The following is a 13,821-nucleotide window of genomic DNA, read 5'->3' as shown; positions in this document are numbered from 1 at the left end:
GTCTCATCTGTCTCTTCCCTTCTGTTTATTTGTTCACTAGAGGCCCCGTGCACAAAATTCGTGCGGGGGGGCGGGGGGGTGTCCCTTTGCCCAGGCTGCACCCTCTCCAATCTGGGACCCCTTGGAGGATGTCTGACTGCCTATTTAGGCCCGATCCCTGTCACAATGCCTCGGACATCCCTCTTACAATCCGGAACTGCTGGCTCCTAACCGCTTGCTTGCTTGCTTGCCTGCCTGCCTGCCTGCCTGCCTGCCTGATTGCCCCTAACCTCTTCTACCTGCCAGCCTGACCACCCCCCTAACTGCTTCTCTGCTGACCTGATTAACACCTAACTGTTCCCCTGCTGGCCCGATCACTCCCAACTGCCCTCCCCTGCCAGCCCAGTTTCCCCCAACTGCCCTCCTCTGCTGGCCAATTTGGTTCTGCTTGGTCAGTTTCTATGCCAGTCAGAGTCAAGAGCCCAGCCTCTTAGGCTGCCATTGGCTCCTTGCAATTCACCCAGATTTGGTTCTGATTGGTCGGTTTCTATGCCAATCAGCATCTCCGGGCCTGATCATAGAGGCATGGCTGATCAGCAGCTGCTCCAGGCTCCTGGTGTGCGGCTGAACTGCTGACCTCTGGGAGAGAGAGAAAGAGGCTTGGCTGCTGGTGAGGGAGAGAGAAGCAGGGTCTGATCACCCTACTTCTCTATCCAGGCCTCTGTCACTGCTGATTAGCCCCGCCTCTCTCTTTCTCTGGGAAGTCAGCAGTTCAATCCACTTGCCTGCTGCTCATGCAGCCTGGCAAATGGTCGAGCCTCCTGATCATTTCGAATGCGATGGACCCAGGGTTCTTATATATTAGGAGGATTGGTTCAGTCCATTCTGCCTGAACCTTCTCTTCATTTATATCTGGATTCCTTTCTTCTTTGCCCCTCAGAGCTCACCTAGTTTCCCTAGCCATTCAGTCATTTCTTGCAAGTGTTATCCTTCAGTAAGCTTCCCTCTTCCCTCCTAATGGAAGAGTTAACAGGTTTCTCTGGCCCCACTTTTCCTAACCCTATAACTCCTGTTTGACTCTTGCTCAGCACTTCACTTTGCAAATAACATTAAAGTTTTATTCATGTATTTAAGTCGTATTTGTATTCAGTCATTGCTGGCCACGTTTCGTCATACCTCCGGAAGCCCCTTGGGAAAGATCATGTCTTTTTCACTGTATAGCAATTCGCACATTGAGGCATTTCAGAAGGGATTACTGAGGATCAAATGTCATACTCAAATAAGCTCTGAGGTTTTTGATACTGTTCTTCAAGATTAGCTGAAAGTGTATAATCGTGCAACTGAACTGTGGAGCCAAACTGTGGGAGGAGATGATCAAGGGATGTGACACATAGGAAGTGAGATTATGTGAGTAGAAAGCCTTTCATCAACAGACTTTGGAATACAGTATTCAGACTTTCTCTGAACCAGGTACTTGGAAAGCTCTTTGAAAGCAGGGAATCCATGCAGAGACCAATATGAGTGCAGGAGGTCAAGAAAGGGGCAGGGACTTCTGGCTCAGCTGGCACCCACTTTGCTTCTCCCCACAGGTCTCTGTCAGGGTCATTAGGACCTAAGCTATACATAACTAGGCAGCCTATAGGTTAGGACCAGGGAGGTCTGCAACCTCACCTCAGTGTTGCTGCATCTCTGCCATTGAGATGACCATTAATACCAAAGGACATTCATAAAGGAAAGAATCACATGAGGATTTAAATCACTATGCATGTAGAATAAGATTGTGTGTGTGTTGAGCCTTTAAATTAGGCACTATTTCATTTCTGTAAGCAGGATTTGGGGTAGATTTAAAAATATCGAATATGAGATTTTTAAAGTTTCTTCTAGGTACAATATTTTCGTCATTATACCTTAAAAAGGAAAAAATTCAGGATAGTTAAAGAAGTTTCAGAGAATAACTAAAAGTATTAAGGAGATGGAAGGATTGCTAAATGAGACTTCTAAAATATATGGGGACCTTTTTAAAAAAAAAATGGTGGGAAAATATGCATAACATAAAATTTACCACTCTTTAAAAAAACATTGAATTTATTGGGGTGACCTTGACTAATAAAAGTATATAGGTTTCAGGTGTACATTCTGTAATACATCATCTGTATATTGTGTGTTCACTACCCCAAGTCAGGTTTCCCTCCAAGACCATTTATCCCCCGTTACCCTTTTCTGTTTCCCTCACCCCCTTTCCTTCTGGCAGTCACCATACTGATGTCTGTGTTATGAGTTTTTCTGTTTGTTGAATCCCTTCAGTTTCTGCCTGCCTCTGCATGACCTGGATGCATGCGGAACGAGATTTTGTGTGCCTCTAGTGCTCTGGGCTGATACCCATGCTTCTCAGGGGTAACCTTTACAGCTGAAATATCCCTTTGAAATTTCATTTGCCACCCATGGGAGTAGGGCCAGCCCTTTTGATGTCTCTGCCCTTCCTACCAGACGTAGGAATCCTTCAGCTAGTCTTCATTTGGTTATTTAGGTTTTTTGCTTTATATTTTAGTTATAATTCCAGTTTGGTTCTGGGAGGAGATGAGTGTGACATCCACCTATTCCATTGCCATCTTGGATCGTCTAAAATTTACAATTTTTAAGTGTATAGTTCAGTGGCATATAGTATATTCACAGTGTTGTGTAACCATAACTACTATCTCTCTCTAGAACTTTCTCATCACCCCAAACTAAAACCCAGTATTCATTAAACAATAAGTCCTCATTCCCTTGTCTCTGCAGCCCCAGACACCCACCATTCTACTTTCTTCTCTCAATTTTATTATTTTAAGTACTTCGTATAAGTGAAATCCCTTCTGTAACTGGTTTATTTCACTTAACATGTCTTCAGTTCATCCTTGAAGCATGTGTCAGAAATTCCTTCCCTTTTAAGGCTGAATAATATTCCATTGTGTGTGTGTTTGTGTGTGTGTGTGTGTGTGAGTGTGTGTGTGCGTGCGTGTGCGTGTGTGTGTGTATATATATATACATATACATATATATATATATATGTGTGTGTGTGTGTGTATATATATATATATATATATATATATATATATATATATATATAACATTTTGTGTATCCATTCATCTGCTAATGGGCAGCTAGGTTGTTTTCACCTTTTGGCTATTATGAATAATGCTGCTCTGTACAAGTATCTGAGTCCCTACTTTCAATTCTTTTGGATATATGCTTGGGAATGGACTTGCTGGGTCATATGGAATTTTTGTTTTAAGCTTCTTGAGGAGCCACCAGAGTGCTTCCACAGCAGTCATACCGTTTTACATTCCTACCAGCTAGCTATACATGAGAGTTCCACTTTCTCCACATGCTTGCCAGCACTTTTTATTTTCCATTTGTTTTGTTTTAAATAATAGTCATCCTCATGGGTATTATATGGTATAAATGGGGATTTTCTACCTGGAAGAGATTAGAGATATGTAGGAACCTATAGTTTTGAAGACTTTGACTCAGGTGTACACAGATGAGGCACCAGAATCTAAATTTTAGAATTTGGACAAGGGAGATAGTGTTTAACAAATTCATAGCATGGGTACTAAACAGTCCAAAAGGCCACAGGCCCTTTACCTTTCTCCTCTTTTCAGGCTACGTGTCAACTTGGATGAGGAAGACGCTGTGAGGTAAGTTTAGAATAATGACAAATATACCTTTTCACACATCCTATGATGAGAATATAAGCCCAAATATATGTGAACACTTGTTTAAAAGATTTAGATAGGTCACAATTGGATGGTTTTAAAAAAAACAAACACAAAACAAAACAAGAATTCTGTATAATTCACCCCTATACTTTTATTTATTTATTTATTTTTAAATATATTTTATTGATTTTTTTTTACAGAGAGGGAGAGGGATAGAGAGAGTTAGAAACATCGATGAGAGAGAGTCATCGATCAGCCGCCTCCTGCACACCCCCCACCGGGGACATGCCCACAACCAAGGTACATGCCCTTGACCGGAATCGAACCCGGGACCTCTCAGTCCGCAGACCGACGCTCTACCACTGAGCCAAACCAGTTTCGGCGACCCCTATACTTTTAAAGTTGATGTTAGAAAAGATGATTGTGCCTCCATTCTTACTTTAACCTACTATCCTGCGTTTGAGACTCTCTGGGCTCCTCTTAGGGGACCTTGTGGCAGTCACAAGGATGTGAAATTACTATTTTAATTAATTAACATTCAACAGATGTTTATTGAGCATTGGCCATGTGCCAAAGCCTTATAAGAGCTGCAAATAGCCCAGCCAGCATGGTTCAGTGGTTGAATGATGACCTATGAACCAGGAAGTCACGGTTCAATTTCCAGTCAGGGCACATTGCCCAGGTTGCAGGCTTGATCTCCTGTGCGGGCCATGCAGGAGGCAGCTGATCAAAGATTCTCTCTCATCATTGATGTTTTTTTCTCTCTCTCTCTCTCTCTCTCCCTCCCTCCCTCCTTCCCTCCCTCCCTCCCTCCCTCCCTCCCTCCCTCCCTTCCTCCCTCCCTCCCTCTCTCCCTTCCTCCCTCCCTCTCTGAAATCATTGAAAAAATTATTTTTAAAAAACAATGAATAGAAAGGAGAGCAGAGTAATACCTGTCTTTATGTTCATGGAGCTACATTTTAGTGGGTGATTCAGATCATTTATCACACAAATAGATTTGTAATTCAAACTGTGTTTAGTTCTAGAAAGGAAAAATAGCTGAGATATTTCTTCCCTTAAGTTTGTTCACCCAACCACCCTAAGAAATCTGCTTTCTTTTCCCTTTAGGGGCCTCCAGACAGGTGGCTTTGCCTGGGAGGGAGAGGTAGAAAACAACGCGTATAGCAAGGCTACCGGGGTAGTCCCCCAGCACAAGTATCACCCCACAGCTGGCAGTTACCAACTGCATTTTGCCCTGCAGCAACTTGAACAACAAAAACTTCAGTCCCGGCAGCTTCTGGACCAGAGTCGAGCCCGGCACCAGGTAATTCAAGATTTTCCAAGTGCTAATGTCTTCCTTCTATTGAGTAATAAGGTCAATGGGAAAATGTAGGAATACAGTTTACAAACACCACCGTGGCTTGGATGGTTCCTGGGGAATTCTGCTCTCAGGGAAGAAATGTTCTGAAGCCAGAGCCTTGGCTTTGCTGTAAAGTGATGCCGAACTAGTCTTGACATTCTTTCTTTCATTTGAATGTTTCCCCACAAAGTCTCTAGTGTAGTAGTTACCCTTCCTATTATATGATCTTAGTTTAGTAACTTCCCAAAAGGGTCTAATTCTCAGATACCTAGAAGTTAGCATTTTTATTAATCTTTTTCTAAGTGTACTCTGTTTTCATAAACTTGGCCCAATAAGTACATGTTAATCCTTCGTGACCTATCAAAATTTTCAAGGAATAAATCACTTTGAAGTTCTTGTATGAAATGGTCATAACTTAAGTTGTTGGTCTTCTGGTTTGATAGTTTGTACTCAAAATAGTGTAAATAAAAATATAAAATGAACCCAAAAATCTTGCTGTCATGGAGCTATGCTCTAGTGAAATATTGAGTCCCTACTCACTGTCTATAATATGACAGAAACTCTTTTTGAATATATGTGTGAGGGAGCTATCTGAGTATTTTATACTTGTGTATCAGTATGGCCCCCATTACAGAGAAAGGGTGGCTTCACAGAAAAGACAGGCTATAAAGAGTTAAATGTTTCTTTATAATTCAGGATTATCATTAGACTCAGTTACCACGTCCCACGTGTTCTATTGGGCTGAATCAGTATTGATGCTATGAGCTTCCCTGATATTTGGTTTTTTGAAGAAATGTCTTCTATCAGCTTTTGCTCTTTTTATAAAAATGTAGTGTTCATTAGTTTGTGCAAAATTAAAATATGGCTAAGGCAATGTTTACCAAAGTTTTTCTTCTAAATAAAATAATTGTCATTGTGCTCTCTATCATTACTTACCTTTTCAACTACTATCCCAGTTCAAACATATTTTCTTTTCTTTTCTTTTTAAATATATATATATTTTTATTGATTTTTTACAGAGAGGAAGGGAGAGGGATAGAGAGCTAGAAACGTTGATGGGAGAGAAACATCGACCAGCTGCCTCTTGCACACCCCCTACTGGGGATGTGCCCGCAACTCAGGTACATGCCCTTGACCGGAATCGAACCTGGGACCTTTCAGTCCGCAGACCGACGCTCTACCAAACTGGTTTTGGCCAAACATTTTTTCTTATTGAAGTATCATTGACCACTTGATTACTTTTATCCGTTTTAGTGTATTCTGTATATTATTATTAGAGGCCCAGTGTACAAATTTGTGCATCAGTGGAGTCCCTGGGCTAGGCCTGTGGGATAGGGCCAAAACCAGCTCTCCAAGGGACCCCACGGGTACACGATTGGGGCCAGGGAGGTATGTGGGAGGTTGGCCAGCTAGGGAATGATCTTGGAAGGGCTCCAGGGAGTGTGCCCATCTTGCTTAGTCCCAATCAGCCGGACCCCAGCAGCAAGCTAACTTACCGGTTGGAGTGTTTGCCCCCTGGTGGTCAGTGCATGTCATAGTGAGCAGTTGAGCAACCTTAGCATATCATAGCATATTACTCTTTGATTGGTTGAACGGCCAACTAGAATACCAGATATTTAGCATATTAGGCTTTTATTATATAGGATTAATTCATTATAATTGAAAAATTCTAAGTGCAGACATTTTGAAGTAGTTCATTAGGTCATTTTTCTAGAGAAATATCCACACTTTTCATCTGGAAAATATGTAATGTAGCATCTCATTTTGATCACTACACTGCCCTTTGTCTGATAAAAATGTTATTTTCTAGAAAATCTAAGGAATAGAGAATCCATTTAAGCCAGTTTGCATTCTCACAATTATAGATATAAATGTGTGTCTTTGATATTTTTTAATGTTTAAATTTTTTAAAAACTCCTTAAACTTCTAAAGCCAACATCATTCAAAGTACTTGAGAATACCAACTGAATTGGATACTATTGAGGTAGATAGTGGAGGTGTCATATGTAGCCTTATTCCTCATATCTGAACATAATCTTATAATCCACAGCCTGACATATCCAGACAGTTGGTCTCTTGTAATTTTTAACGCTTCCATACCTTGAAATGGTGGGTGATTTAAAAAAAAAACAAGGTGGTGCTTGCAGGGCATTGAAATTTTAAAGAAGGAGACAGTTTTGCTAATGTTCACTTTTAGAAACTGCTTCATTTATAAGTCCTCATTCTTTTGATTAGCTTCCAGCAACTCACATTCCTTTGAAAATTCAGAGTATTACCATTCTTGTGTGGATTTTTTTTTTTTTTCCTCACTGAGGATTATACTACTTGAGTTTCACTGAACTATGAAGTATATGGAAAATATGTTTTTTTGAATCTGTCAGAATATCTATCTTAGGGAGGACTCAGAACTCCCAAGAAGGGAGTTAGCTCGTGTCTCCTGGAGAGGGAACAGAAGATCATTCATCACAGTTTTATATATGTTTATACCATCATTTTCTTTCTTTTCCAGTTCTTCTAACCCATAGTTTTATTTAGATAAAAACAAAGAAGAGTAAAGTACTGGGGCTGTGAGGGAGCTAAAGAGACTAAATTCGATTAGCTTAAAGAGTTTATAACTAATAAAATAGCAAATAAGATATTAAATGTTCTTTTTTTTTTAATATATTTTTATTGATTTTGTACAGAAAGGAATGGAGAGAGATAGAGAGCTAGAAACATCGATGAGAGAGAGTCATCAATCAGCTGCCTCTTGCACACCCCCCACTGGGGATATGCCCGCAACCAAGGTACATGCCCTTGACCGGAATCGAACCCGGGACCCTTCAGTCCCCAAGCCGACGCTCTATCCATTGAGCCAAACCGGTCTCGGCAGATATTAAATGTTCTAACATTAAGGATATTTAGTAACTTAGGGCACTTTATTTCAGAGGACAAGAATTGCTTCACAAAAGGAACAGACCTATGAGATTTTAAGCCTCTGTTTTCAGCTTATCTTATGAAAGTGCTAGACTTGACTGTTAGAATTACCACTAAATTGTTGATTGAAGATGACTTGCATTCTCAATATGTCCTGCATTTCTGTCCTTGGATTATGCTTTAGAATAGAGATGGTTTCTCTGATAAACTTCTTATGCTTTGGATTTATTTTACTTGAGTGTAGGTAGTCATTGATATAACAATTTGTTTTCAGAGCAGCGGATAGACTTGAAATCTGATTTACCTATCCTTCATTCACAAGATAGACCTGTTAATAGAACATGACATTAAAGGATTCTTTATATTTGTTATATTATCCTATCTAATAAAAGGATAATATGCAAATTGACCATCATTCCAACACACAAGATGGCCGCCCCCATGTGGTCAAAGATGACCACCCCATGTGGACACAAGATGACCAGCAGGGGAGGGCAGTTGTGAGCGACCAGGCCAGCAGGGGAGGAGGAAGTTGAGAGGAACCAGGCCTGCAAGGGAAGGCAGTTGGGGGCAATCAGGCCTGCAGGGAAGGGCAATTAGGGGTGATCAGGCTGGCAGGCAGAAGCTGTTAGGAGCAATCAGGCAGGTGAGCAGTTGGGAGCCAGTAGTCCTGGATTGTGAGACAGATATCACATATTTAGGTGGGATCAGGCCTAAATGGGCAGTCAGGCATCCTTCAAGGGGTCCCAGATTGGAGACTTGGAGACAGTGCAGGCTGGGCTGAGGGACGCGCGCACACACACACACACACACACACACACACACACTGAGCACAAATTTTGTGCACCGGGCCTCTAGTCCTATATAATAAAAGGCTAATATCCAAATCGACCAAACGGCAGAATGACCAGTCCCTATGACGCACACTGACGACCAGGGGGGCAGGTGCTCAACGCAGGAGCTGCCCCTTGGTGGTCAGTGCACTCCCACAGGGGGAGCGCTGTTCAGCCGCCAGAAATTGGGCTCATGGCTGGCAAGTGCAGTGGCAGTGGCTGGAGCCTCTCCCACCTCTGTGGCAGCACTAAGAATGTCCCAACTGCTGGCTTAAGCCCGCTCCCCAGGGGGAGCGGGCCTAAGCTGTCAGTCCAACATCCCCTGAGGGCTGCCAGACTGCCAAAGGGCACAGACCAGACTGAGGGACCCCCACCCAGTGCACAAATTTCGTGCACTGGACCTCTAATATTATATTCATTATATTTTATTATATTGTATTTATTACATTTATTATATATTAGAGTGTATATCATGTTACTGTATATTAATTATGTACATGACAGTGCTTTTCATACTGATCTCCTAAAAAAATGTTTTGGGAAGATCTTACAGCCTTTCTTGCATTACTTGCAGAGAAAGTTCTCCATCCTTTTCTGCAGATAGGTAGTCAGTTTACTGAAGGTGTTCATTTCAAGAAGGCCCACTCTGATTCAGGATATGAGTTTGGAAATGGGCATCTCAAAACATTCTTATGGAGTTGGTTTTGATCTCCATATCTGTTGAGCACTTCACTCATAAATCTAGAAATGTTTGTTCACTGAATCTACTCCTGCTAAAAACTGGTCCTATAACATGGGTGTGGAAGAAGAAAGTCACCCAGTGCCATTGGCAAAGGTTTTCAGGGACAGAGGTATAGACATTGGCGGGATTCAGTCCTATTGATAGAGACCATGATAAAATGGAAACTATGAGACCATGATAAAATGTAAACTTTTACACATTGATGGGTAAAATCAGCAGTTTTGGTGTTTGGGGTTTTTGTTTTGTTTTGTTTTTTCAAGACATTGTTCCAAATCAGAACAGAGTTCAGCAAACTTATTCTGTAAATGGTTATATAGTAAGTATTTTAGACCTTTCAGGCTGTAGATAGAGTCTCTGTGGCAACTACTCAACTTAGTCATGGGAGAATGAAGACAGCCATAGATGATATGTAAATGAATGATTGTGGCTGTTTTCCAATAAAACTTTATTTACCAAACAGGCAACAAGCTGGATTTGGCCTGCAAGCCCTAGTTTGTAGACCCCTGGTATTGAGCCACAAAACCTCTTGGAGGGCCTATTGTGTTTACCAATTGCTTTCACAACCCCATTTATGATTCAGTAGATTTGAGATGGGGCTCACTTATTTTCATTTCTAAGTTTCCGGGTGATAGTAAAGCTGCTTTTCTGGGTATCTCATGTTGAGAAACATTGGATTAGAGGAAAAGAGATTACAAATGTTCCCCTTTGTTATTTGTTTTCTGTCCTTTGGAAGGGAGACTGAATATGTTAAATTTTAATGTTGCCCTTATAAAATTTTCAGCAATCATTTTTTATAGGAACTTTGTTCTATCTTCTCACTCCAATCTTGAAAACCTTCTTGCTCACTCTTCTTATCAGGTACATTGTGCTCAGCAACCATTGCTCCCAGCATTCAAGTTTTTAGTGGATAAGAGATAAGTAATGGGACACATTATTCCCCTGTGTTTTAATAATCATACAACACTTAATAAGCACTTACTGAGGCCCAGTCACTATTCCGGTGCTTCACATATACTAATTCATTTAAAATGAGTGTCAGGATGGTTGGGGAAATGGCAGGATCTTGATAGTCTAGGGACGGGGAAATGACTGCTACGTGCTGATGTGTCCCGGTGTGTGTCTCCTCTCTAATTTCCCTCTGTTTCTCACTTCCTTCTCAGACTGGCTTCCTGCCCCTGAAGGAAAAAGTTAAAAACTTTTCTTTCAGCTGAGTCGTGGGACTTTCTTCAGCAACGGTTGACTTGGTGACATCAGCATGGTAGCCCTCCATGCTGGGGTCTGTGAGGAGGGCTTCGCAGGCTGTGAGGCCCGACTGACCTGATTCTAATTGCCGACATTGAGCTGATGTTATTCTTGGCCCAGGACAGAGCGATTACTCAGTAGTTTCTGTTAAAGTGATCCTTTGTTAAACTTCTGCTCCCAGCCCCCTCTCCTTTCCTCCCACTCTTCTCAGCCTCATCCAGACTGAAGGAAAAAAAAAAGCCCCAAAACAGAAAAATTAAGGACATTTTGATGGCCAAGGCAGAATTGCTGAAATTTCTTTTAACGACCAAGTTAGAGAGGGGGATTTTAATTTTTTACTGGTTCCTGAAGCCCTTCAATTTTTAGGAAACTTACTTTTCAACATAGTGAAATAACTCAAGGCAGGAGAAAACTGTGCATCCTAAATTCTCATATTTCCACTCCATCTGTTCTTTACCTTCCCCCTTCCCACCGTCCCAATTTTTTCAGATTAGCAGGGGGGCAGAAAGCTCAGTGTTCTCATCAAGGGCTCCTTCTGAGTGCTAGTAATATCTTAAGGGCCATATATAATCAGCTTTTTGCTAATGGTGTATGTGTGTGTGTGTGTACGTGCACACACACACATGCACATGTATGCACAACCTCACAGGTGTGGAAAGGATTCCCATATAAACCCAGCCAAGTCTTGTTATTCTGCTCCTAAAAGTTCATTGCATGTGTCTAGAAAAATTCTGCCCCCCTGGTGGAATGAATACTGTGTCTCCAAGTCTTCAGCTGCTGTGTGTTTGCGTTGTGGGGGAGGGGAAAGAGAAATTCAGCAGGCACCGGCTTTTCCAGGCAGCTAGCAATAACACGCTAGCTCCTCAGCATGGCACAAAGAGAGCAAGCAAACAGCCTCACTGCGCAGGGGAGTCTCTGCGTGTTGCTAACAGTACTTGTGAGGGGTCTGCGCAGGGGGTTTGTACACAAGGGAGAGAACTGAGGCCTGTGTGCTTCGATTCCCGGGGTAGGTTGACTTAAATGTTATAACCTACTGCTGCTTTGTTTTTTTGGTTTTGTTTGGTTTGGGTTGGGTTTTTTGTTCTGTTTTGGTTTTCCTTCTGACCTTTATCAGGAACTCTTGTAACACTTAGTTTCTAGATGATAATGATGGTAATGATGATGAATTTTCTTAGAACCATTTGATTTAGTAGATTTTGTCAAATCAAACTCTTTTCTTTGTCTTACCTCATACAAACACATTGAAAACATGTGAGATAATACATGTAAAACTACATCCAGTTGTTTGAAATAGGCAGGCTGAACAAGCTTTGGAGCCAGATAATCCTCAGTTTAAATCTTATCCCTGCCCAGCCTGTGACCTGGACAGGTTATTCAAACATCTTGAAATCTCAATTTGCTTATCTCTGATACGGAGATGATAATATACAGTACCTGTGAGTTATCATGAGGATTATAATCCTCGGGACACTATGATGTATGAAGTGTAATGCCCAGACTTCGTGATCCCCAAGGACCACCAGGGAGCCAAGTCCGATGCAATAAGCAAGAGAGACTTCACCATGCTAGCATGTGCTCCCCCACTCATGCCGGCAGCATGGCGGAAGAGAGCGAATTTCTTCCGGTCCAGGGGTTTTGAGGGCTAGGGATAACTCCGCCCTACGGGGCGGAGTTGGGAGCTCATCCTCGCCCCGCCCTGCCCTTTCATTCCCCCCTTGTCTAATGTGCCTAGTCAAATCATTGACTCAGCAGCCTACTTCCTTTCAGCATAAACAACAAATACAGTTATCAAGACCCTTAGTACCACAGTTCCCATCAGTATTGTCCTCACTGAAGTCCAGTTCCCCTCCTGCAGGCATCAGTTCTCCTCCTGGCCTGTAGTTGCCAGGATCCAGGCCATGCAGGAGCTGGGAGTCATGTAGTTAGGTCTGGGTGCCATCTACTTCAACAGCAGTGGGCGTGCTCAGGATAACAGTGCAGCATCCCTTTGAGTCCTTGGGCAGCAAATTTCTTTACCCACATTGAGTTCCAGGGCTACAGGGTCTGCGGTGGGCACTGGCAGTGCATCTGGAACAAGCAAACTGCAGAGCCTGTAAGGACTTGAGCAAGGAAATGGTTACCATACATGATCCCCTCCCAAAAAGGGGAAACTTGTCCCAATAAGGGGTACACCTGGCCCTCAAGAGGGCAAAGGACAGGGGGTTGGTCCAATTTTCACCGAATCTAAGACACATTTAGTTAAACCTCCTTTTCAAGAGTCTCGCCTGTCCTAAGGCTAGAGCTATGATACCTTAGCTACCAAGGGGAGGGCTGTTATCTGATAGTGGGGTATACCTCAACCTAATCTGAAGTGTCTATAAAAATTAGACCTTAATGCTGGTGGTTTAATCTCTGAAATCCACCTACCAATGCTCTCCTGGGGAGGTTCCCTGAGACCTGAATTCCCAGGGGGGATCCCCTTACCTTGCTTAGCATTTACCTGTGCACAGACAGTACTTCTAGCAACTCTGCCTCACAGAAGTTCAGAAGTCTTGGTGACACTTAACCTGGTGTCACCGGGCAACTCTGACCTAGAGCCTCTGGGACCAACAGTCTTGTCATCTGGAGGGTCCATCAACCATCTGGTCCTTCAGTGGCTTGCTTCTGGTCAGCCAATTCCTTCTGGCTGCAGTTGGTACCCCTCTTTTCTTTGTGGATGGCACAGTGTCTCTATCAAAGGGCCTGGATTAAGGCCAAAAGTTCTGGAACTGTGCCCAAATGGTGTGGTCCAAGGTGACTACCACTGCCCCTGCATATCAGGTCCCATCCTGAACATAATTGCTCCCATCCGTGAACAGTACCTTGTCGTCTGTTACCTCTGTGTAGTCATGAATGGGTTCCTCATCATCATCTGGAAGCAGGCTGGCAGGGTTGATGGCCAGAGTTTTCTGAATCTGGACACAGGGCTGGTCCAGGAGAAAAGCCTGGCCCATCCAGGTTAGCTTCTGGTCCAGAGTCCACTTATCTGCCTCCTTCACCAACAATGCTGTGGCTGCCACAGGGTCCAGTCTCTTAGACAGATAGGCAACAGG

The 13,821-nt window shown here is 42.7% G+C and overlaps 1 protein-coding gene across 3 annotated transcripts in view; it reads left to right on the top strand.

Annotated features, from left to right (window-relative positions):
• The window catches only part of TTLL5 (tubulin tyrosine ligase like 5), a 239,727-nt gene that overhangs the window by 154,453 nt on the left and 71,453 nt on the right, over nucleotides 1–13,821 (top strand). For 2 of the 3 annotated variants that reach the window (XM_036430782.2, XM_036430771.2), the window contains exon 30: nucleotides 4,786–4,981. In XM_036430782.2, coding sequence (XP_036286675.1) covers nucleotides 4,786–4,981 — 196 coding nt within the window. Of the gene's footprint in view, nucleotides 1–3,621; nucleotides 3,658–4,785; nucleotides 4,982–13,821 lie in introns of all 3 variants that reach the window. The other variant, XM_036430764.2, reaches the window with a different exon arrangement.

The sequence above is a fragment of the Pipistrellus kuhlii genome, unplaced genomic scaffold (assembly GCF_014108245.1).
Source record: "Pipistrellus kuhlii isolate mPipKuh1 unplaced genomic scaffold, mPipKuh1.p scaffold_m20_p_1, whole genome shotgun sequence".
Taxonomy (NCBI): Eukaryota; Metazoa; Chordata; class Mammalia; order Chiroptera; family Vespertilionidae; genus Pipistrellus; species Pipistrellus kuhlii.
The sequence above is the reverse complement of the archived record's forward strand: the minus strand, read 5'-3'. Positions and strand labels throughout refer to the sequence as shown.